The following is a 25,919-nucleotide window of genomic DNA, read 5'->3' as shown; positions in this document are numbered from 1 at the left end:
AACTGGAGCAGCTTATATGTATGTGTTGTTAAATGATCCATGAATGAATTCAGCGTTCTGATGGTCCCTGTTGTTTGTTGTAGTGGCGCGTGGGGAGACCGAGGGCATCCTGTGGACTTCCTCTGCAGACAGGAAGTCTAAAGGCTTGAAGGAGGGGAGGGACAGAGACAAGACATCCATGAAGAGACTCCAACACCTCCACCAAGAGAAGGTACACAGTCTCTCTCACTCACACACACACACACACACACACACACACACACACACACACACACACATATACAGCTCTGTCAACCTGTTGAATCTCATCTGTGTGTGTGTGTGTTGTCAGGTGAACCGTGTCCGCACGCAGCACCGGATCAACGTGCACGGCTGTGACGTGCCTGACCCAGTGTGCACGTTCTCCGAGCTGCAGTCCGAGTACGGCCTGAACCCGCGCGTCCTCCAGAACCTGTCCGCAGCTGGACTCACCGTCCCCACGCCCATCCAGATGCAGGCTATACCCCTGATGATGCATGTGAGAACGCAGACGGATGAGTGAATGGATGAGTGAATGGAACACAGAGACGGATGAGTGAATGGATGAGTGTGGATATATAGACAGGAACACAGAGACGGATGAGTGTGGATATATAGAATGGAACCCAGAGACGGATGAGTGAATGGAACACAGAGACGGATGAGTGAATGGATACAGAGACGGATGAGTGAATGGATGAGTGTGGATATATAGACTGGAACACAGAGACGGATGAGTGTGGATATATAGAATGGAACCCAGAGACGGATGAGTGAATGGAACACAGAGACGGATGAGTGAATGGAACACAGAGACGGATGAGTGAATGGATACAGAGACGGATGAGTGAATGGATGAGTGTGGATATATAGACTGGAACACAGAGACGGATGAGTGAATGGATACAGAGACGGATGAGTGAATGGATGAGTGTGGATATATAGACTGGAACACAGAGACGGATGAGTGAATGGAACACAGAGACGGATGAGTGAATGGAACACAGAGACGGATGAGTGAATGGAACACAGAGACGGATGAGTGAATGGATACAGAGACGGATGAGTGAATGGATACAGAGACGGATGAGTGAATGGATACAGAGACGAACACAGAGACGGATGAGTGAATGGATACAGAGACGGATGAGTGAATGGATACAGAGACGAACACAGAGACGGATGAGTGAATGGATATATAGAATGGAACCCTAAATCATATCATCTTTGTATGCATCTCTCTCCCCCGTCTCCCAGGGTCGTGAGTTGTTGGCGTGTGCTCCGACAGGTTCGGGGAAGACTCTAGCGTTTTGTCTCCCTCTCCTGACTCACCTGAAACAGCCTGCTAACCTCGGCATCAGAGCTCTGGTCATCTCTCCCACCAGGGAACTGGCCAGCCAGGTACACACACATATAGAACACACATATAGAACCGCAGGCCTCGAATTTGGCCGTAATGCCTCATAAACAAATCCATGTCTTGTGGCCGTTGTGCCCTTTGGTGGTGAGTATAAATAATAATAATAATCATTTCCTGCTGCCAATCGCCCGTGCTCCGAAGCACCTCTCACTCACAAGGCTCTCTCAGATATCGCAGTTCTTATTAGCCAATGACTGTCACTTGATCGGGTCCTTCTCACAGGCATTGCAGCTCCGAAGTAGGTTACAAGAGAAGACTGACTCGCCGGGGAGGCCACACGAGAAGACGGACTCGCCGGGGAGGCCACACGAGAAGACGGACTCGCCGGGGAGGCCACACGAGAAGACGGACTCGCCGGGGAGGCCACACGAGAAGACGGACTCGCCGGGGAGGCCACACGAGAAGACGGACTCGCCGGGGAGGCCACACGAGAAGACGGACTCGCCCGGGGAGGCCACACACGAGAAGACGGACTCGCCCGGGGAGGCCACACGAGAAGACGGACTCGCCCGGGGAGGCCACACGAGAAGACGGACTCGCCGGGGAGGCCACACGAGAAGACGGACTCGCCGGGGAGGCCACACGAGAAGACGGACTCGCCGGGGAGGCCACACGAGAAGACGGACTCGCCGGGGAGGCCACACGAGAAGACGGACTCGCCGGGGAGGCCACACGAGAAGACGGACTCGCCGGGGAGGCCACACGAGAAGACGGACTCGCCCGGGGAGGCCACACACGAGAAGACGGACTCGCCGGGGAGGCCACACACGAGAAGACGGACTCGCCCGGGGAGGCCACACACGAGAAGACGGACTCGCCCGGGGAGGCCACACACGAGAAGACGGACTCGCCCGGGGAGGCCACACACGAGAAGACGGACTCGCCCGGGGAGGCCACACACGAGAAGACGGACTCGCCGGGGAGGCCACACGAGAAGACGGACTCGCCCGGGGAGGCCACACGAGAAGACGGACTCGCCGGGGAGGCCACACACGAGAAGACGGACTCGCCCGGGGAGGCCACACACGTGAAGACGGACTCGCCGGGGAGGCCGGGGAGGCCACACGAGAAGACGGACTCGCCCGGGGAGGCCACACGTGAAGACGGACTCGCCGGGGAGGCCGGGGAGGCCACACGTGAAGACGGACTCGCCGGGGAGGCCACACACGTCCTTATGGAATTCCGAGGCGCGTATTGAAGATGATAGAACTGTCCACATTTACTTTTCGGCAGCCGACAATGAACGGAGCAAAGTACAGAGAGAACCTTGATGAAAACCTGCTCCAGAGCGCTCAGGACCTCAGACTGGGGCGAAGGTTCACCTTCCAACAGGACAACGACACTAAGCACACAGCCAAGACAACGCAGGAGTGGTTTCAGGACAAGTCTCTGAATGTCCTTGAGAGTGTCTGCTAAATGGCTAAAATGTTGGTCCCATGTTTCATAAAATATCCCAGAAATGTTCCATAACAACAGTTGAAGGAAATATGTTTCCATCCCAGTTAGAGAGCATTTGTCCTTCGCCAAGATAATGTGTTAGAATGTTAGAATACATTCTAATGTTGCTGTGTTAGAATGTAATGTTACTGCTGTGTTATGTTGTCATAATGTTGTGTTGTTGTATTATAATGTTGTGTTGTTGTGTTATAATGTTGTGTTGTTGTGTTATAATGTTGTGTTGTAATGTTGTGTTGTGTTATAATGTTGTGTTGCTGTGTTATAATGTTATGTTGTTGTGTTATAATGTTGCGTTGTGTTATAATGTTGCGTTGTGTTATAATGTTGTGTTGCTATGTTATGTGTTGTTATAATGTTGTGTTGTTGTGTTCTAATGTTGTGTTGTTGTGTTATAATGTTGTGTTATAATGTTGTGTTATGTTGTGTTGTAATGTTGTGTTGTTGTGTAGACCCACAGGGAGTTGGTGCGTCTGTCGGAGGGTGTCGGGTTCAGAGTTCACATACTAGACAAGGCCTCCATGGCAGCCAGGAAATGCGTTCCCAGCTCTAACAACAAATCCGGTACAAAGACAAATATTCAGTTGATGTGTAAAATGCACTGGGACCTGTTTACTAATGAGACCAGCACAGCATCCCTCACTCATTTGCTATTTTTGTCCTACTACACTTGTTTCTCTCTCCTCTCTCTCCCCTCCTCTCTCCCCCTCCTCTCTCCCCTCTCCCCTCCTCTCTCTCCATCTCCCCCTCCTCTCTCTCCTCTCTCCCCCTCCTCCCTCTCCTCTCTCTTCCCCTCTCCCCTCTCTCTCCTCCCCTCTCTCTCCTCTCCTCTCTCCTCTCCCCTCCCCCTTCTCCTATCTCCCCAGATATTCTGATCAGTACCCCCAATAGATTGGTGTTCCTCCTGAAGCAGGATGCTCTGGACCTCAGCAGGTCAGCTCCCTCTGTGTTAATACTGTTGGTTGAGGGCTGTCGTAGCAGGTTGTGTTTATTAATACTGTGTTGTGTTTATTAATACTGTGTTGTTGGCTCTGATATGTTGGTTGAGGGCTGTCGTAGCAGGTTGTGTTTATTAATACTGTGTTGTTGGCTCTGATATGTTGGTTGAGGGCTGTCGTAGCAGTTTGTGTTTATTAATACTGTGTGTTGGCTCTGATATGTTGGTTGAGGGCTGTCGTAGCAGGTTGTGTTTATTAATATTGTGTGTTGGCTCTGATATGTTGGTTGAGGGCTGTCGTAGCAGGTTGTGTTTATTAATACTGTGTGTTGGCTCTGATATGTTGGTTGAGGGCTGTCGTAGCAGGTTGTGTTTATTAATACTGTGTTGTTGGCTCTGATATGTTGGTTGAGGGCTGTCGTAGCAGGTTGTGTTTATTAATACTGTGTGTTGGCTCTATGTTGGTTGAGGGCTTTCGTAGCAGGTTGTGTTTATTAATACTGTGTTGTGTTTATTAATACTGTGTGTTGGCTCTGATATGTTGGTTGAGGGCTGTCGTAGCAGGTTGTGTTTATTAATACTGTGTGTTGGCTCTGATATGTTGGTTGAGGGCTGTCGTAGCAGGTTGTGTTTATTAATACTGTGTGTTGTTGGCTCTGATATGTTGGTTGAGGGCTGTCGTAGCAGGTTGTGTTTATTAATACTGTGTTGTTGGCTCTGATATGTTGGTTGAGGGCTGTCGTAGCAGGTTGTGTTTATTAATACTGTGTGTGTGTGTGTGTGTGTGTGTGTGTGTGCGCAGTGTGGAATGGTTGGTGGTGGATGAGAGTGATAAGCTGTTTGAGGATGGTCGTAGTGGCTTCAGAGACCAGCTAGCAGCAGTGTTCCAGGCATGTTCTTCCCCGCGGGTCAGACGAGCGCTCTACAGTGCTACCTGTGCCCCAGACGTGGAACAGTGGTGTCGCCTCAACCTCGACAACCTGGTCTCTGTCAACATTGGACACAGGTACTCCACTACCCACAGTCCCCTGTTCTACTACACTACACTACCCATAACCACCCTCTCTCTTCTTTGCAGAGCCGTGGTTTGAATGGTAACACTAGGTTCGATCCCTGGGCCCACCTCTCATTTACGTCATTTAGCAGACGCTCTTATCCAGAGCGACTTACAGTAGTGAATGCATACATTTCATACATTTAAAAAAAATAAAAAATAATATTTCCATTTTTTTTCCATTCCACATTGACTTTTTTCCATTTCCATATTTCCATTTTCCATTCGATTCCCCCCCCCGTGGGAATCGAACCCACAACCCTGGCGTTGCACACACCATGCTCTACCAACTGAGCCACAGGGGAAGACCGTACCCCCCTCTCGTTCAGAACCATCTAATAGAGTTTGTGTTCTCAGGAACTCTGCAGTGGAGACCGTGGAACAGAAGCTGTTGTTCGTTGGAACAGAGAACGGCAAGTTACTGGCCGTCAGGGACATAATCAAGAAGGTACACGTCCATCACGTTACACTGCAAATAAATCAAATGGTATTAGTCACACGCGCCGAATACAACAGGTGAAGTACCTCACAGTGAAATGATTACTTACAAGCTCTTAACCAACAATGTAGTTAAAAAAACCCGGATAAGAATAAGAAATAAAAGTAACAAGTAATTAAAGAGCATCAATAAAATAACAATAGTGAGACTATATACAGGGGGTACCGGTACAGAGTCAATGTGGAGGCTATATACAGGGGGTACCGGTACAGAGTCAATGTGGAGGCTATATACAGGGGGTACCGGTACAGAGTCAATGTGGAGGCTATATACAGGGGGTACCGGTACAGAGTCAATGTGGAGGCTATATACAGGGGGTACCGGTACAGAGTCAATGTGGAGGCTATATACAGGGGGTACTGGTACAGAGTCAATGTGGAGGCTATATACAGGGGGTACCGGTACAGAGTCAATGTGGAGGCTATATACAGGGGGTACCGGTACAGAGTCAATGTGGAGGCTATATACAGGGGGTACTGGTACAGAGTCAATGTGGAGGCTATATACAGGGGGTACCGGTACAGAGTCAATGTGGAGGCTATATACAGGGGGTACCGGTACAGAGTCAATGTGGAGGCTATATACAGTACAGGGGGTACCGGTACAGAGTCAATGTGGAGGCTATATACAGGGGGTACCGGTACAGAGTCAATGTGGAGGCTATATACAGGGGGTACCGGTACAGAGTCAATGTGGAGGCTATATACAGGGGGTACCGGTACAGAGTCAATGTGGAGGCTATATACAGGGGGGTACCGGTACAGAGTCAATGTGGAGGCTATATACAGGGGGTACCGGTACAGAGTCAATGTGGAGGCTATATACAGGGGGTACCGGTACAGAGTCAATGTGGAGGCTATATACAGGGGGTACCGGTACAGAGTCAATGTGGAGGCTATATACAGGGGGTACCGGTACAGAGTCAATGTGGAGGCTATATACAGGGGGTACCGGTACAGAGTCAATGTGGAGGCTATATACAGGGGGTACCGGTACAGAGTCAATGTGGAGGCTATATACAGGGGGTACCGGTACAGAGTCAATGTGGAGGCTATATACAGGGTGTACGGTACAGAGTCAATGTGGAGGCTATATACAGGGGGTACCGGTACAGAGTCAATGTGGAGGCTATATACAGGGGGTACCGGTACAGAGTCAATGTGGAGGCTATATACAGGGGGTACCGGTACAGAGTCAATGTGGAGGCTATATACAGGGGGTACCGGTACAGAGTCAATGTGGAGGCTATATACAGGGGGTACCGGTACAGAGTCAATGTGGAGGCTATATACAGGGGGTACCGGTACAGAGTCAATGTGGAGGCTATATACAGGGGGTACCGGTACAGAGTCAATGTGGAGGCTATATACAGGGGGTACCGGTACAGAGTCAATGTGGAGGCTATATACAGGGGGTACCGGTACAGAGTCAATGTGGAGGCTATATACAGGGGGTACCGGTACAGAGTCAATGTGGAGGCTACATACAGGGTGTTACGGTACAGAGTCAATGTGGAGGCTATATACAGGGGGTACCGGTACAGAGTCAATGTGGAGGCTATTTACAGGGGGTACCGGTACAGAGTCAATGTGGAGGCTATATACAGGGGGTACCGGTACAGAGTCAATGTGGAGGCTATATACAGGGGGTACCGGTACAGAGTCAATGTGGAGGCTATATACAGGGGGTACCGGTACAGAGTCAATGTGGAGGCTATATACAGGGGGTACCTGTACAGAGTCAATGTGCGGGGGCAATGGTTAGTTGAGGTAATATGTACATGTAGAGTTATTAAAGTGCCTATGCATAGATGATAACAACAGAGAGTAGCAGTGGTGTAAAGGGGGGGGGGGGCAATGCCAATAGTCTGGGTAGCCATTTGATTAGCTGTTCAGGAGTCTTATAGCTTGGGGGTAGAAGCTGTTTAGAAGCCTCTTGGACAGCATAATCTGTGGATCTGTTGGGGCAGTATGCAAATTGGAGTGGGTCTAGGGTTTCTGGGATAATGGTGTTGATGGTGTTGATGTGAGCCGTGACCAGCCTTTCAAAGCATTTCATGGCTACAGACGTGAGTACTCCGGGTCGGTAGTCATTTAGGCAGGTTACCTTGGTGTTCTTGGGCACAGGGACTATGGTGGTCTGCTTAAAACATGTTGATATTACAGACTCGGACAGGGAGACGTTGAAAATGTCAGTGAAGACATTTGCCAGTTGGTCAACACATGCTCGCAGTACACTTCCTGGTAATCCGTCTTGCCCTGCGGCCTTGTGAATGTTGACCTGTTTAAAGGTCTTAATCACATCTGCTGTGGAGAGCGTGATCACACTGTCTTCCGGAACAGCTGGTGCTCTAATGCATGTTTCAGTGTTATTTGCCTCGATGCTAGCGTTGAAGTAGTTTAGCTCGTCTGGAAGGCTTGTGTCACTGGGCAGCTCTCGGCTGTGCTTCCCTTTTGTCGTCTGTAGTGGTTTGCAAGCCCTGCCACATCTGACGAGCTGGCAGAGCCGGTGTAGTACAATTCGATCTTAGTCCTGTATTGATGCTTTCCCTGTTTAATGGTTAGACGGAGGGCATAGCGGGATTTCTTATAAGCTTTCTGGTTAGAGTCCTGCTCTTTGAAAGCGGCAGCTCTAGCCTTTAGCTCAGTGCGGATATTGCCTGTAATCCATGGCTTCTGGTTGGCGTATGTACGTACGGTCACTGTGGGGACGACGTCATCGATACACTTATTGATGAAGCCAATGACTGATGTGGTGTACTCCTCAATGCCATCGGAGTAATCCTGGGACATATTCCAGTCTGTGATAGCAAAACAGTCCTGTAGCTTAGCATCTGCTTCATCTGACCACTTTTTTATTGATCGAGTCACTGGTGCTTCCTGCTTTAGTTTTTCGCTTGTAAGCAGGTATCAGGAGGATAGAATTTTGGTCAGATTTGCCAAATGGAGGGAGAGCTTTGTACGCGTCTCTGTGTATGGAGTAAAGGTGGTCCAGAGTTTTTAACATGCTGATAGTAATTTGGTAAAACGGATTTAAGTTTCCCTGCATTAAAGGCCCCGGCCACTAGGAGCGCCGCCTCTTGGTGAGCATTTTCTTGTTTGCTTTTGGCGGAATACAGCTCGTTCAATGCTGTCTTTGTGCCAGCCTCAGTCTGTGGTGGTATGTAAACCGCTATGAAAAATACAGATAAATTCTCTAGGTAGATAGTGTGGTCTACAGCTTATCATGAGATACTCTACCTCAGGCGAGCAATAGCTCGAGATTTCCTTAGATATTGTGCACCAGCTGTTATTAACAAAAATACATAGTCCGCTGCCCCTTGTCTTACCAGACGCCGCTGTTCTATCCTGCTGGTGCTGCGTATAACCAGCCAGCTGTATGTTGATATTGTCGTCGTTCAGCCACGACTTCGTGAAGCATAAGCTATTACAGTTTTGAATGTCCCGTTGGTAGTTTAATCTTCCGCCTAGGTCATCGATTTTATTCTCCAAAGATTGCGCGTTTGCTAGCAGAATGTAAGGAAGTGGCAATTTATTAGATCGCCTGCGAATTCTCAGAAAGCAGCCCGCCCTCTGGCCCTTTTTCTTCGCCTCCTCTTCACGCAAATCACGGAGATATACTGCTTTCTCGGGAACAGGCCCATATCATTCAGGTTGGGCTCGTCAGACTCGTTAAAGGGGGAAAAAAAGGTATCTGCCAGTCCGTGGTGAGTAATCGCAGTTCTGCTGTCCAGAAGTTATTTTCGGTCATAAGAGACGGTAGTGACAACATTTAAGTACAAAATAAGTTGCAAATAAATGAAAAAAAAAACACAATCAGTTGGGGACATGTAGAACTTCAGCCTTCTTCTCCGGCGCCATTTTACAGAGTCAAAGTTTGGCAGATATTTTCCGACCTCAAGGTGGTCTTCTGTTGAGAACCATAGAGGTAGAAACACCATGGGCAGCACCGTCGAGAGCTTTCTCCTTTTTAAAGAAGTACATTTCTTTCTAACTGAAGAGTGCGTATTTCCACCTGGAGTGGTGCTTTATCTGTATCTGTTTGTTCTTTTATAATACCAAAAGACAATGACATGCAATGTGGTGTTGAAGGAACAAAGCGTAACTCACGGATACCAAGAAATTCTGACTTGGTGGTACATATTGTAATAAGACTCAGTCATTACAAGCAATTTAATTAAAACAAAAGTCAATATTGGGTGACGTACAGCACAGAGTAGCAACAGATCAACACAGTTATAAAGGGGTTTAGTCTCTATTAGACTGAATGTGGTGGTGATATGGAGGACTAACAGAAGGGGTTTAGTCTCTATTAGACTGAATGCGGTGGTGATATGGAGGACTAACCGAAGGGGTTTAGTCTCTATTAGACTGAATGCGGTGGTGATATGGAGGACTAACCGAAGGGGTTTAGTCTCTATTAGACTGAATGCGGTGGTGATATGGAGGACTAACCGAAGGGGTTTAGTCTCTATTAGACTGAATGCGGTGGTGATATGGAGGACTAACCGAAGGGGTTTAGTCTCTATTAGACTGAATGTGGTGGTGATATGGAGGACTAACAGAAGGGGTTTAGTCTCTATTAGACTGTGTATCCAGTATCGGCTGCCATATTTTGTAGAATATAAGAGCTAAACTTTTCCATATGCATTACATTTCGTAAATGACATAACCACATTTTAAAAGGTAGGTACAGTATCCAATTTCCAAAATTTGTATTGGGGTGTATTTAAACAGCCGTGGTTAGTGATTTACTGCCATCTGCAATTATTACATTACATTTACCTTTTAGTCATTTAGCAGACGCTCTTATCCAGAGCGACTTACAGTAGTGAATACATACATTTCATACATTTCATTTCATACATTTAAAAAAAAAAAAGAAGTAAATTCTTATTTTTTTTGTACTGGCCCCCCGTGGGAATCGAACCCACAACCCTGGCGTTGCACACACCATGCTCTACCAACTGAGCCACACGGGGACATTTTGATCAGGAGTATAGACGGGTTGGTTGTTTAGCAACACAGACACATGGACAACTATGTGGCACAACAGGCTTGGTTGGCTTAGACCAGGAGTTTTCCATCGGGGGTCTGGGAAAATACACTGAACAGATCCTTAGACCAGGAGTTTTCCATCGGGGGTCTGGGAAAATACACTGAACAGATCCCAGACATTTTACATATCCACAAAAAAAGCTTTCTCTCAACTGTTGGGCACAAATGTGTTTCAATCCGTTAGTGAGCATTTCTCCTTTTCCAAGATAATCCATCCACCTGACAAATGTGGCATATCAAGAAACTGATTAAACAGCATGATCATTGCTGGGATATCGTAATGCATTGTCTCAAATAACATCCGGTGAAATTGCAGAGAGCCAAATCAAATTACAGAAATACTTATCATAAACATTGATGAAAGATACAAGTGTTATACATAGGATTAAAGATACACTTCTTGTTAATCCAGCCGCTGTGTCGGATTTCAAAAAAAGCTTTACGGCGAAAGAAAACCACACTATTATCTGAGGATAGCGCGCCATCAAACAAACACAGACAATCATATTTCATCCCGCCAGGCGCGACACGAAAGTCAGAAATAACGATATAATTCATGCCTTACCTTTGAAGAGCTTCTTCTGTTGGCACTCCAATATGTCCCAGAAACATCATAAATGGTCCTTTTGTTCCATTCATTCCGTCGTTATATTCCCAAAATGTCCATTTATTTGGCGCGTTTGATCCAGAAAAACACCGGTTCCAACTCGCCCAGCATGACTAAGGCCCTCGATGGCGCTGTTTGTTAAAACATCTAGAGTCCTCTTTCTAACTCTGGTAATTACCCCGTACCCCTATAGCCATATTATTACCTCATCCCCCTGCACATTGACTCAGTACTGGTACCCTGTGTATATAGCCATGTTATTACCCCGTACCCTGTGTATATAGGCATGTTATTACCTGGTAACCCTACACATCTACTCAGTACTGGTACCCTGTGTATATAGCCATGTTATTACCCCGTACCCCTGCACATTGACTCAGTACTGGTACCCTGTGTATATAGCCATGTTATTACCTGGTACCTCTGCACATTGACTCAGTACTGGTACCCTGTGTATATAACCATGTTATTACCTGGTACCTCTGCACATTGACTCAGTACTGGTACCCTGTGTATATAGCCAGGTTATTGTTACTAATTGTGTATTTATTCCTTGTTTTTCTCTGCATTGTTGGGAAGGGCCTGTAGGTAAACATTTCACTGGTAGTCTCCACCTGTTGTTTAGCATTTCACTGGTAGTCTCCACCTGTTGTTTACCAAGCATTTCCCTGGTAGTCTCCACTTGTTGTTTACCAAGCATTTCACTGGTAGTCTCCACCTGTTGTTTACCAAGCATTTCCCTGGTAGTCTCCACCTGTTGTTTACCAAGCATTTACCTGGTAGTCTACACCTGTTGTTTACCAAGCATTTCACTGGTAGTCTCCACCTGTTGTTTACCAAGCATGTTTCAGATAACATTTGATAACTGAATAGTAAAGACTAATTCCTCTCTCCTCTCCCTCTAGGGTTTCTTGCCTCCTATGCTGGTGTTTGTCCAGTCTATTGATCGAGCCAGAGAGCTCTTCCATGAGCTGGTCTACGAAGGCATCAACGTAGACATCATACACGCTGACCGCACACAGCAACAGGTACGCACGCACACACACACACACACACACACACACACACACACACACACACACACACACAGCTATTTCTTACTATTCTTGTCAAGACTTTTGGGGACCAACAATTGATTTCCATTCTAAATCATATTTTCCTAGACCCTTCAACCTAGCCCAAAATCTAACCTTAACCTCTAACCCTAAATCTAACTCTAACCTTTACCTCTAACCTTTAACCTCTAACCCTAACCCTAACCTCTAACCCTAACCTCTAACCCTAACCTCTAACCTTTACCTCTAACCCTACATCTAACCTTAACCTCTAACCTTTACCTCTAACCCAAAATCTAACCTTAACCTCTAACCCTAAATCTAACCTTAACCTCTAACCCTAAATCTAACCTTAACCTCTAACCCTAAATCTAACCTTAACCTCTAACCTTAACCTCTAACCCTAAATCTAACCTTAACCTCTAACCCTAAATCTAACCTTAACCTCTAACCTTAACCTCTAACCCTAAATCTAACCTTAACCTCTAACCCTAAATCTAACCTTAACCTCTAACCTTAACCTCTAACCCTAAATCTAACCTTTACCTCTAACCCTACATCTAACCTTTACATCTAACCTTTACATCTAACCTTTACATCTAACCTTTACATCTAACCTTTACATCTAACCTTTACATCTAACCTTAACTTCTAACCTTAACTTCTAACCTTAACCTCTAACCTTAACCTCTAACCTTAACCTCTAACCTTAACCTCGTCCCTTAACCTCGTCCCTTAACCTCGAACCTTTACCTCGAACCTTTACCTCGAACCCTAGTTTAAACCTAAATCTAACCTTAACCCCTAACCATAACAATAACCTATAATCCTAACCATAACAATAACCTATAATCCTAACAATAACCTATAATCCTAACCCTCAATCTAACCTTAACCCCTAACATAACAATAACCTATTAACCTAAATCCAACCAGCAAATTGTCCTTAGGTCTCTGGATTTTAGTTAGTTTACTATTCTAGTGTGGACTTCTGGTCCTCCCACATATAGTAACACACACACACACACACACACACACACACACTACTGTACTCTCCACGTATAGACCAACACACTACTGTACTCCCCATGTATAGTCCAACACACACTACTGTACTCCCCATGTATAGTCCAACACACACTACTGTACTCCCCATGTATAGTACAACACACACTACTGTACTCCCCATGTATAGTCACACACACTACTGTACTCCCCATGTATAGTCCAACACACTACTGTACGCCCCATGTATAGTCACACACACACTACTGTAAGTCATTCACTAACTCTTGTTTTTTCTCCAGAGAGACAACGTGATCAGTAGTTTTCGGTCGGGTGATATCTGGGTGTTGATCTGTACGGCCCTGCTGGCCCGAGGTATCGACTTCAAGGGTGTGAACCTGGTGCTGAACTACGACTTCCCTACCAGCGCTGTGGAGTACATCCACCGTATTGGTTAGTCCCCCCGTATCACTACACTACCACATCTGCACAAAGCTCGAAAAATCTAATCTCATTTTTATTAGTTTCGTGCAGAATACGGTTCTGAGTAATCGGTGCCCCCGCACGAACACATGACCTCTACTTAACGTGTAGGTAGGGGTCGAGTGACTGCAAACACAATACACAGCGAGTAGCAGCAGTGTAAAAACAAAGGGGGGGGTTCAGTGTAAATAGTCCGGTGGCCATTTTGATTAATTGTTCAGCAGTCTGATGGCTTGGAGGTAGAAGCTGTTCAGGAACCTTTTGGTCCTAGACTTGGCGCTCCGGGTATCGCTTGCCGTGCGGTAGCAGAGAGAACAGTCTATTTTTTTGGAGACCCCCTATTCCCTATATAGTGCACTACTTTAGACCAGAGCCCTATGGCACCCTATTCCCTATATAGTGCACTACTTTAGACCAGAGCCCTATGGCACCCTATTCCCTATATAGTCCACTACTTTAGACCAGAACCCTATGGAACCCTATTCCCTATATAGTGCACTACTATAGACCAGAGCCCTATGGCACCCTATTCCCTATATAGTGCACTACTTTAGACCAGGGCCCTATTCCCTATATAGTACACTACCTTAGACCAGAGCCCTATTCCCTATATAGTACACTACTTTAGACCAGAGCCCTATTCCCTATATAGTACACTACTTTAGACCAGAGCCCAATAGAACCCTATTCCCTATATAGTGCACTACTTTAGACCAGAGCCCTATTCCCTATATAGTGCACTACTATAGACCGGAACCCTATTCCCTATATAGTGCACTACTATAGACCAGAGCCCTATGGCACCCTATTCCCTATATAGTCCACTACTTTAGACCGGAGCCCAATAGAACCCTATTCCCTATATAGTGCACTACTTTAGGCCAGAGCCCTATGGAACCCTATTCCCTATATAGTGCACTACTTTAGACCAGAGCCCTATGGCACCCTATTCCCTATATAGTGCACTACTTTAGACCAGAGCCCTATGGCACCCTATTCCATATATAGTGCACTACTTATAGTACGTATGTAATGTAGTGTTGTCCATCTAATCCTAGGTCGTACTGGCAGGGCAGGACGCACGGGGAGAGCTGTCACCTTCTTCACCGAGGACGACAAGCCTCTTCTACGCAGGTAAACCAGGGGGAGGAGCCTAGAGATCCACAGGGGGAGGGGCTTGTAAAGCAGCACGGTCTGATGGGAGCTGTAGTATTAACTCACCTCTCTCTCTACTTCTCTCCCACCTCTCTCTCTATCTCTCTCTCTCGCTCTCTCTCCCCATCTCTCTCTCTCTCTCCCCATCTCTCTCTCTCTCTCCCCATCTCTCTCTCTCTCTCCCTCTCCCTCATCTCTCTCTCTCCATCTCTCTCTCTCCCCCCATCTCTCTCTCTCTCTCTCTCTCTCCCCCCATCTCTCTCTCTCTCTCCCCCCATCTCTCTCTCTCTCTCTCCCCCATCTCTCTCTCTCTCTCTCCCCCATCTCTCTCTCTCTCTCCCCCATCTCTCTCTCTCTCTCTCACCCTACCTCTCTCTCTCTCTCTCCCCCCACCTCTCTCTCTCTCCCCCCCCACCTCTCTCTCTCTCTCTCCCCCACCTCTCTCCCCCCACCTCTCTCTCTCTCTGTCTCTCCCTCTCTCTCTCTCTCTCTCTCTCTCTCTCCAGTATTGCCAATGTGATCAAGCAGGCAGGTTGTCCTGTCCCTGGCTACATGGTTGGCTTTAAAAAGATACACAGGTGAGTTTCCAGCTGCCTAGAAAGGTTCAGTACAGGTGAGTTTACAGCTGCCTAGAAAGGTCCAGTACAGGTGAGTTTACAGCTGCCTAGAAAGGTTCAGTACAGGTGAGTTTACAGCTGCCTAGCAAGGTTCAGTACAGGTGAGTTTCCAGCTGCCTAGCAAGGTTCAGTACAGGTGAGTTTACAGCTGCCTGGAAAGGTTCAGTACAGGTGAGTTTACAGCTGCCTAGAAAGGTCCAGTACAGGTGAGTTTCCAGCTGCCTAGAAAGGCCCAGTACAGGTGAGTTTCCAGCTGCCTAGAAAGGTCCAGTACAGGTGAGTTTACAGCTGCCTGGAAAGGTTCAGTACAGGTGAGTTTACAGCTGCCTAGCAAGGTCCAGTACAGGTGAGTTTACAGCTGCCTGGCAAGGTCCAGTACAGGTGAGTTTACAGCTGCCTGGAAAGGTCCAGTACAGGTGAGTTTACAGCTGCCTGGAAAGGTCCAGTACAGGTGAGTTTACAGCTGCCTGGAAAGGTCCAGTACAGGTGAGTTTACAGCTGCCTAGCAAGGTCCAGTACAGGTGAGTTTACAGCTGCCTAGCAAGGTCCAGTACAGGTGAGTTTACAGCTGCCTAGCAAGGTTCAGTACAGGTGAGTTTACAGCTGCCTAGAAAGGTCCAGTACAGGTGAGTTTACAGCTGCCTAGAAGGGTTCAGTACAGGTGAGTTTACAGCTGCCTAGAAAGGTTCAGTACAGGTGAGTTTCCAGCTGCCTAGCAAGGTTCAGTACAGGTGAGTTTCCAGCTGCCTAGAAAGGTCCAGTACAGGTGAGTTTACAGCTGCCTAGAAAGGTTCAGTACAGGTGAGTTTACAGCTGCCTAGAAAGGTTCAGGTCAGGTGAGTTTACAGCTGCCTGGAAAGGTTCAGTACAGGTGGTTTAGCTGATGTTTCCTGTCTGTTATTATCCAGTAGTAGATGTGTTATAAATCAGTAACTGTTATCCCTTAGTAGGGGTTGTAACAAATTATTCTGAACAGAAGCATTATATTTTTCTGGACTGCATGGTTTAATCATGATGACTCACACACTGTGCTGCCAGTGTAGGGCGCAAGATAAAACAGACATTTAGAGGGTGAGGAGAGGTGAGAGAAGGAATGGAGGAAGCTTGCCGTCTTGTTATGACATGTATTATCTGAATTTGGCCCACTGAATTATACCTAGGGAGGAGCGGCTTCTACGGAGGAACTTTGAATGCCTTTGAACTTCCGAGTTGATTTAACGTTGGACCAAAGCAAACGTTAGCTAGATAACAACCTTGTGTGCCGAGCGGCACCAGAATTAAAAACAAGTCTTACCTTTTCTGTAGTTAATAAATCCAACGTGATAACTATCCTTAACTAGCATTGAAAAAGTCAATCCATTCTTTAATTAAACATCTCCCTCATTTCGTAATGATGCTTGTAACGTTGTCAGTACCTATAGTAACCTATGGGTCAGAGAGGAGGGGCTACAGGAACCTATGGGTCAGAGAGGAGGGGCTACAGGAACCTATGGGTCAGAGAGGAGGGGCTACAGGAACCTATGGGTCAGAGAGGAGGGGCTACAGGAACCTATGGGTCAGAGAGGAGGGGCTACAGGAACCTATGGCTCAGAGGGGAGGGGCTACAGGAACCTATGGGTCAGAGGGGAGGGGCTACAGGAACCTATGGCTCAGAGGGGAGGGGCTACAGGAACCTGAGAAATAAGAACCTAATTAAAGCATAACTGTGTTTCTGCAGTAAAGTCAAACGGCAGCTCCAGAAGAAACCGCCGAAGAGGAGCAGTATCCGCACCACCCCTCAATATGTACTGAAGAAGGGAAGAGGAGGAGAGAAGACTGGAGGAGGAGCGGAAGGACAGAAGAAAAGAAAGAAGAAAGGAGGACTGGGAGTCCCAAAGAAAGGAGCTGACGGACAGGAGACGAAGGGAGATGAAGGACAGGAGACGAAGGGAGATGAAGGACAGGAGACGAAGGGAGATGAAGGACAGAAGTCGTCTGTTGGAGTCCAGTCTAAGGTCCAGGGGACGAGGTAGGTGCTCTGATCGTGTAGAGGAAACAAAAGGATCTTTGACAATTCATCTATTCCTCGCCTCCTTCTCAACCCTGTTGGAGGAGGGGAGGTCCTTCCCCTCTGACTTTCTTTTCCAGTCTGTTTTGAGGAGGAGGAGAGGAATAGATGAATTGAGAAAATATCCATCTGGGTTAATGTGCTCTAACTGTCTTCTTTTGATGATGTCATCAGACATATTTGTGTTTAGTGTATTGTGAGGTTGACACTGACTTCTGACCCTTACACTCTCTCTTGCCTCGGCTCACTCTCTCTTGCCTCGGCTCACTCTCTTGCCTCGGCTCACTCTCTCTTGCCTTGCCTCTCTCTCTCTCTCTCTCTCTCGCGCCTCTCTCTCAATTCAATTCAAAGGGCTTTATTGGCATGGGAAACATGTTTACATTGCCAAAGCAAGTGAAATAGATAATAAACAAAGAATAAACAGTAAATATTACTCTCACAGTAGTTTCAGTGGAGTAGAGACATTTGAAATGTCAAATTATGGCTGTGTACAGCGCTATAACGATGTGCAAATGTGACCGACCGGCTCGATTCGGTCTGATGTGGCAACATTTGAAACTGTTTTTTACATTGGATGAAGTAGAGACTCAGAGCTAGAAAATGGTATGTTATACACTACAGTTTAGGAAACAATGGGAAAGTTATTCTGCTTTGAAAGTTGATGAACTTGTAACCTCACTTTTGAGAAAATGCCCATTGAATGTTTTGGTACCTAATGGAGAGCTCCTCTTTGTCTCCACTCATTCAGCGTCGTTCACACCATGTTAAGCTTTAGCCCCACCCTTCTTTAAGGATTCACATGTGAGGCCATGTGGTAAACAACCAAAGGTTTAAAGACTAAAGGCTGGTTTATTTAATATGGCGTGCCAGAGTGTGCTCAGGGCGTTCGTAAACTCAGCCCGTTGGCAGTTTGTAAACTCAGCGCCTTGGCAGTTTGTAAACTCAGCCTGTTGGCAGTTTGGAAACTCAGCGCCTTGGCAGTTTGGAAACTCAGCGCCTTGGCAGTTTGGAAACTCAGCGCCTTGGCAGTTTGGAAACTCAGCGCCTTGGCAGTTTGGAAACTCAGCGCGTTGGCAGTTTGGAAACTCAGCGCGTTGGCAGTTTGGAAACTCAGCGCGTTGGCAGTTTGGAAACTCAGCGCGTTGGCAGTTTGGAAACTCAACCCGTTGGCAGTTTGGAAACTCAGCCCGTTGGCAGTTTGGAAACTCAGCGCGTTGGCAGTTTGGAAACTCAGCGCGTTGGCAGTTTGGAAACTCAGCGCGTTGGCAGTTTGGAAACTCAGCGCGTTGGCAGTTTGGAAACTCAGCGCGTTGGCAGTTTGGAAACTCAGCGCGTTGGCAGTTTGGAAACTCAGCGCGTTGGCAGTTTGGAAACTCAGCGCGTTGGCAGTTTGGAAACTCAGCGCGTTGGCAGTTTGGAAACTCAGCGCGTTGGCAGTTTGGAAACTCAGCCCGTTGGCAGTTTGGAAACTCAGCGCGTTGGCAGTTTGGAAACTCAGCGCGTTGGCAGTTTGGAAACTCAGCGCGTTGGCAGTTTGGAAACTCAGCGCGTTGGCAGTTTGGAAACTCAGCCCGTTGGCAGTTTGGAAACTCAGCCCGTTGGCAGTTTGGAAACTCAGCGCGTTGGCAGTTCGGAAACTCAGCCCGTTGGCAGTTCGGAAACTCAGCCCGTTGGCAGTTCGGAAACTCAGCCCGTTGGCAGTTCGGAAACTCAGCCCGTTGGCAGTTTGGAAACTCAGCGCGTTGGCAGTTTGGAAACTCAGCGCGTTGGCAGTTTGGAAACTCAGCGCGTTGGCAGTTTGGAAACTCAGCGCGTTGGCAGTTTGGAAACTCAGCGCGTTGGCAGTTTGGAAACTCAGCCCGTTGGCAGTTTGGAAACTCAGCCCGTTGGCAGTTTGGAAACTCAGCGCCTTGGCAGTTCGGAAACTCAGCGCCTTGGCAGTTTGGAAACTCAGCCCGTTGGCAGTTCGGAAACTCAGCGCCTTGGCAGTTCGGAAACTCAGCCCGTTGGCAGTTCGGAAACTCAGCGCCTTGGCAGTTCGGAAACTCAGCGCCTTGGCAGTTCGGAAACTCAGCCCGTTGGCAGTTCGGAAACTCAGCGCCTTGGCAGTTCGGAAACTCAGCGCCTTGGCAGTTCGGAAACTCAGCCCGTTGGCAGTTCGGAAACTCAGCGCCTTGGCAGTTCGGAAACTCAGCGCCTTGGCAGTTCGGAAACTCAGCCCGTTGGCAGTTCGGAAACTCAGCGCCTTGGCAGTTCGGAAACTCAGCGCCTTGGCAGTTCGGAAACTCAGCCCGTTGGCAGTTCGGAAACTCAGCGCCTTGGCAGTTCGGAAACTCAGCGCCTTGGCAGTTCGGAAACTCAGCCCGTTGGCAGTTCGGAAACTCAGCGCCTTGGCAGTTCGGAAACTCAGCGCCTTGGCAGTTCGGAAACTCAGCCCGTTGGCAGTTCGGAAACTCAGCGCCTTGGCAGTTCGGAAACTCAGCGCCTTGGCAGTTCGGAAACTCAGCCCGTTGGCAGTTCGGAAACTCAGAGTTTCGCTCTGAGCGCACACTGGACGCTCTGGCCTTGGAGTAGGGTTGATCCGAGCGTTCTGACCTCACGGCAGTCAAGCACCCAAACTAACGATGGCTATCTTGCTAGCTACTTCCAGACACATAATGAGAGAACACCTCACTCTGACCATTTTACTCACCGTAGCAGAGCTGGTTAGGCTGTTTTCATGTTATCCGGAGCCAACATTTACTGACACCGGCCATATTCAACGGGTGTTGAACGTTGGTAAATATGTCAGTTTTTCTGCACTCTGAAATCGGTGTAGATAGCCAGAGTGAATTTACCAGCTACCTCTATCATCAGCTGTTGTGTCACAGTGACATCATAACCGTAGTGAAATAGATACTTGCATAGTGGTGTCTTTTAAGACATGTAGCTAGCTAGCTAAACATTGAACCATAATCCCAACTCATGATGTTACTACCCTGCATGAATCTGCAGGTAGCTAACCAACCAGGTTCAATGTTAGCTAGCTAGCATTAGGCTGTAACTAGCAATGCAAATGGCTCTGAGATACGAATAATATTACTACACAAATCATACACGTAACGTTAGCTAGCTAGCCAGCTAACTGTATCTAGCTAGACTATCTTACCCATATACATGGATGTACGCTTCTCTCCCTCTGTCACGGGTGCCATGGTTGCCCTTAGTTTGAAGATGTAATCCGGAGACAGGTGTTTTATACAACAGCCTTCTGTGTGTTCTCTTTTCGACTCAGTCTGCATATTTGCAATCAATTTACAGAATTCTCTATCTCCTTAGCTATCATACTGACCAGCTCATGTTATAGACAGAAGCGAGCTACATGGCAGACCAATCCAAACTCATCTCCCGGCATGCCCAGCCCACTCATTATCTCAGCCAATCATGGCTAGCGTGAAGGTTGCTGACTTTTTCTGTGGCAAAATCAACTAGGCTCGTAGTTTTAACAATTTTATTGGGTTTTTACAGATGGCATATATGTTTGTTATTAAGGCACATGAAAGTTCACATGATTCAGAAGGCATTTCTGCCCAAAAACACATTTTGATAAATAATTTATGTTCAAATGCCTCTCCTGTGAAGTAGTGATGCGCGACATAAGGCGCTCGCTGGCTCGGCCCCGTGCGCGCTCGCTGGCTCGGCCCCGTGCGCGCTCGCTGGCTCGGCCCCGTGCGCGCTCGCTGGCTCGGCCCCGTGCGCGCTCGCTGGTTCGATTGTTGTATTGTGGAATCTTCGGTCTTTTTTTAATGCTCGCTTTATGTGATAATCAATTCCCAACTTCTGTGCATTTACTAGAGATTTTCTTATTTGGGAGTTTTTTCTCACAGTAGAGGAGGCAGTGTATCTCTGTCTCTACCTCCCGTGTCGTTCAGTGACCAGATAGACGCTTCTCTTTGTTTTTTTGCGTCTCCCTTTTATAGCCAGTTGGTGGTCGCTGAGGCTGTGTTTGGGTCGGGATCTGTCTCCTGTTTTGTATCTCTGACAGAGTAGAGATATTATGCCAGTTTCTATTCTCTTTTCATGCCAAATAACAATTTAGTTCATTCTGTGTTTGTTTCATTTTCCCAATTTGTCAAATACGAGGTTTTAATTTCTGTAACAATTTGGTTGATTTCCTTGTGTGTTTGGATAATAGGGTTGTTTTAGTGTTTTTAACAGCTGACATAGGGGACAGAGGGATTCTCTTTTCTCTCAATTCAATTTGCTTATTGGCATGATGTAACAATGTACATATATTGCCAAAACATAGTTTGGAGATGATTTTTGTTTTTTTAATATTGTAAATTAATCAAAATTGTCAATGGGACAATCATTCACAACAATAATCTCTCTGTTCTCAGGAAAAAGAAGAAAGGAAAGAAGAACTGAGAAGACCGATGGAGATGGGAAGACAGGCAGATGAAAGGAACGAGAAGACCGATGGAGATGGGGAAGACAGGCAGATGAAAGGAACGAGAAGACCGATGGAGATGGGGAAGACAGGCAGATGAAAGGAACGAGAAGACCGATGGAGATGGGAAGACAGGCAGATGAAAGGAACGAGAAGACAGGCAGATGAAAGGAACGAGAAGACCGATGGAGATGGGAAGACAGGCAGATGAAAGGAACGAGAAGACAGGCAGATGAAAGGATGGGGAAGACCGATGGAGATGGGGAAGACAGGCAGATGAAAGGAACGAGAAGACCGATGGAGATGGGGAAGACAGGCAGATGAAAGGAACGAGAAGACCGATGGAGATGGGAAGACAGGCAGATGAAAGGAACGAGAAGACAGGCAGATGAAAGGAACGAGAAGACCGATGGAGATGGGAAGACAGGCAGATGAAAGGAACGAGAAGACAGGCAGATGAAAGGATGGGGAAGACCGATGGAGATGGGGAAGACAGGCAGATGAAAGGAACGAGAAGACCGATGGAGATGGGGAAGACAGGCAGATGAAAGGAACGAGAAGACAGGCAGATGTGTATGATAATACTGTTCTGTTGTTTACAGATACGTGTGATTTTGTATTTCTTGGACATTCTAATAAAAAGTTGATTTAATGAAGTCAATTAAGAGCAAATTCTTAAAACCAGACATCACAAAATGTATGTATGTATGACACAGATTAACATAAGGATGTACAAGACGGATACATACAGTACCAGTCAAAAGTTTGCACACCTTCTCATTGAAGGGTTTTGACTATTTTCTACACCTAGAATAATAGTGAAGACATTAACACTATAAAATTACACATAGAATCATGTAGAAACCAAATCTAAATAGATTTTAGATTCTTCAAAGTAGCCACCCATTGCCTTGATGACAGCTTTGCACCCCTTTGGCATTCTCTCAACCAGCTTCACCTAGAATGCTTTTCTAACAATCTTGAAGGAGTTCCCACATATGCTGAGCACTTGTTGGGTGCTTTTCCTTCACTCTGCAGTCCAACTCATCCCAAACCATCTCAATTGGGTTGAGGTCTGGTGATTGTGGAGGCCAGGTCATCTGATGCAGCACTCCATCACTCTCCTTCTTGGTCAAATAGCCCTGACACAGCCTGGAGGTGTGTTTTGGGTCATTGTCCTTTTGAAAAACAAATGATAGTCCCACTAAGCTCAAACCGGATGGGATGGCGTATCGCTGCAGAATGCTGTGGTAGCCATGCTGGTTAAGTGTGTCTTGAATTCTAAATAAATCACTGACAGTGTCACCAGCAAAGCACCCCATCACACCACCTCCTCCATGCTTCACGGTGGGAACCACACATGTAGAGATCATCCGTTCACAAAGACACAGCAGGTGGAACCTTGAAACGGAGATATTGTATCATCATTCCTCCTCTGTCTAATAAATCAGTCACTCCCATGAATCAATCGATCAAATGTATTTATATAGCCCTTCTTACATCAGCTGATGTTACAAAGTGCTGTACAGAAACCCAGCCTAAAACCCCAAACAGCAAGCAATGCAGGTGTAGAAGCACGGTGGCTAGGAAAAACTCCCTAGAAAGGCCAAAACCTAGGAAGAAACCTAGAGAGGAACCAGGCTATGAGGGGTGGCCAGTCCTCTTCTGGCTGTGCCGGGTGGAGATTATAACAGCACATGGCCTAGATGTTCAAATGTTCATAAATGACCAGCAGGGTCAAATAATAATAATCACAGTGGTTGTCGAGGGTGCAACAGGTCAGCACCTCAGGAGGAAATGTCAGTTGGCTTTTCATAGCCGATCATTGAGAGTATCTCTAGAGAGTTGAAAACAGCAGGTCTGGGACAGGTAGCACGTCCGGTGAACAGGTCAGGGTTCCATAGCCGCAGGCAGAACAGTTGAAACTGGAGCAACAGCACGGCCAGGTGGACTGGGGACAGCAAGGAGTCATTATGCCAGGTAGTCCTGAGGCATGGTCCTAGGGCTCAGGTCCTCCGAGAGATAGAGAGAATTAGAGGGAGCATACTTATATTCACACAGGACACCGAATAAGACAGGAGAAATACTCCAGATATAACAGACTGACCCTAGCCCCCCGACACATAAACTACTGCAGCATAAATACTGGAGGCTGAGACAGGAGGGGTTGGGAGACACTCTGGCCCCGTCCGACGATACAGGGCCAAACAGGCAGGATATAACCCCACCTACTTTGCCAAAGTACCAAGTTGGTTATTTAAATCAAATTGTATTTTGTCACATGCGCTGAATACGACAGTGAAATGCTTACTTACAAGCCCTTAATCAACAATGCAGTGTTAAGAAAAATACCTACAAAAATAAGAAATAAATACTTAAAGAGCAGCAATAAAATAACAATAGTGAAGCTATACATTGGCTATGTAGAGACAATTTGCTCTGTTCTGTGAAGGGAGTAGTACACAGCGTTGTACGAGATCTTCAGTTTCTTGGCAATTTCTCGCATGGAATAGCTTTCATTTCTCAGAACAAGAATAGACTGATGAGTTTCAGAAGAAAGGGCTTTGTTTCTGGCCATTTTAAGCCGGTAATCGAATCCACAAATGCTGATGCTCAAAATACTCAACTAGTCTAAAGAAGGCCAGTTTTATTGCTTCTTTAATCAGAACAGTTTTCAGCTGTGCTAACATAATTGCAAAAGGGTTTTCTAATAATCAATTATACTTTTAAAATGATAAACTTGGATTAGCTAACACAACGTGCCATTGGAACACAGGAGTGATGGTTGCTGATAATGGGCCTCTGTACGCCTATGTAGATATTCCATTAAAAATCAACCGTTTCCAGCTACAATAGTCATTTACAACATTTACAATGTCTACATTGTATTTCTGATCAATTTGATGTTATTTTAATGGACAAAAAATTTGCTTTTCTTTCAAAAACAAGGTATTTTCCAAGTGAACCCAAACTTTTGAACGGTAGTGTACAGTTGGGGAAAAAGTATTTGATCCCTTGCTGATTTTGTACGTTTGCCCACGGACAAAGAAATGATCAGTCTATAATTTTAATGGTAGGTTTATTTAAATATATTATTCCCGACTTCCCAGTTTCCTTTAACTCACTGAAGGCAGTTTTCGCAGTTCTGAGGTAACAGTTGTTTTGAACGCGGCACAAATCATGCTTTATTGACAGCATGGCCAATGTTGAATGTTTATCATTTTAAACGTGGAAAAGAGCACCTTAATCCCAGATTTGGGACCACACAGCCACTCCACTGAATAGCAGGCTAGTGATTGCTTTGCAATGCTTGCAGTCAGCCACTGTCACTGATTCCTTCCAAACCAATCATTGTTGAATTTGGGATTTCCAACATGTGTGATGTTTGCACCGATAAGTTAAATCTATAATTTCTCATTTGACAAGGACTTGCCAGTATATTGTCAACTTGCTTCATGATGAATGCTAGCTAAGATTTTGAAAGTATGATGTTGACATAATCAGTCCAAAGCTACTGTATATATAATGCGATTTGACGTCATTTTATCTGTGGCCAATGACCTTGAGCCTACTTGGATGGGCACTTCTAATGTAACTCTATGGCAGCACCCAAGGGGATAGAATTGTCTAGCTCTACCCTTAGACTTTGCGGTGACGTAGTGTCCCCATGAGTGACTGAACACTGAGCCAATAACGACGCAACGCTCTGTATTTGCTGCTGGCTTGCCCCACCACCACCACCGAAAGCACTGATTTAGGCTGAAACACCTGCATTTTGGAGCTGCTTTACTCAAGAAAACACAAAAGAGACCATGTTTGTTTCTAGCTTTATTAACTCAATGATATATATTTTTCTACATTTTTTTGCAAACTAATATGTGACACGTATTAATGCCAAAATAACATGCAAAACAGGCAAGGCCAACCTGCCCTGAACGACAGGTCGCCATCGCTCTATACATAGTGTTCATAGAGTATTAGTGTAACATTTGGTATTTGTCCGTCATTGTAAATAAGAATAAGCATTTTTGGAAGGTTTGTGTTATGGGTGTAAAATGGCACTTTGATGCCGTCTGTCAGG

The 25,919-nt window shown here is 46.5% G+C and overlaps 1 protein-coding gene across 3 annotated transcripts in view; it reads left to right on the top strand.

Annotated features, from left to right (window-relative positions):
• Positions 1–22,203, top strand: part of ddx52 (DEAD (Asp-Glu-Ala-Asp) box polypeptide 52) — a 24,623-nt gene extending 2,420 nt beyond the window's left edge. The window contains exons 3-16 of one of the 3 annotated variants that reach the window (XM_029770411.1): positions 84–211; positions 332–517; positions 1,276–1,419; positions 3,346–3,457; positions 3,760–3,826; positions 4,633–4,836; positions 5,242–5,332; positions 11,953–12,075; positions 13,410–13,560; positions 14,649–14,724; positions 15,252–15,323; positions 17,080–17,370; positions 21,789–21,842; positions 22,111–22,203. In XM_029770411.1, the coding sequence (XP_029626271.1) occupies positions 84–211; positions 332–517; positions 1,276–1,419; positions 3,346–3,457; positions 3,760–3,826; positions 4,633–4,836; positions 5,242–5,332; positions 11,953–12,075; positions 13,410–13,560; positions 14,649–14,724; positions 15,252–15,323; positions 17,080–17,370; positions 21,789–21,816 (1,673 nt within the window). In that variant the 3' untranslated portion in view covers positions 21,817–21,842; positions 22,111–22,203. Of the gene's footprint in view, positions 1–83; positions 212–331; positions 518–1,275; positions 1,420–3,345; positions 3,458–3,759; positions 3,827–4,632; positions 4,837–5,241; positions 5,333–11,952; positions 12,076–13,409; positions 13,561–14,648; positions 14,725–15,251; positions 15,324–17,079; positions 17,371–21,788; positions 21,974–22,110 lie in introns of those variants that run through there. The other 2 variants (XM_029770412.1, XM_029770410.1) reach the window with 2 other exon arrangements.
• The last annotated feature ends 3,716 nt before the right edge of the window (positions 22,204–25,919 follow it).

Source organism: Salmo trutta, chromosome 12 (genome assembly GCF_901001165.1).
Source record: "Salmo trutta chromosome 12, fSalTru1.1, whole genome shotgun sequence".
Taxonomy (NCBI): Eukaryota; Metazoa; Chordata; class Actinopteri; order Salmoniformes; family Salmonidae; genus Salmo; species Salmo trutta.
The sequence above is the reverse complement of the archived record's forward strand: the minus strand, read 5'-3'. Positions and strand labels throughout refer to the sequence as shown.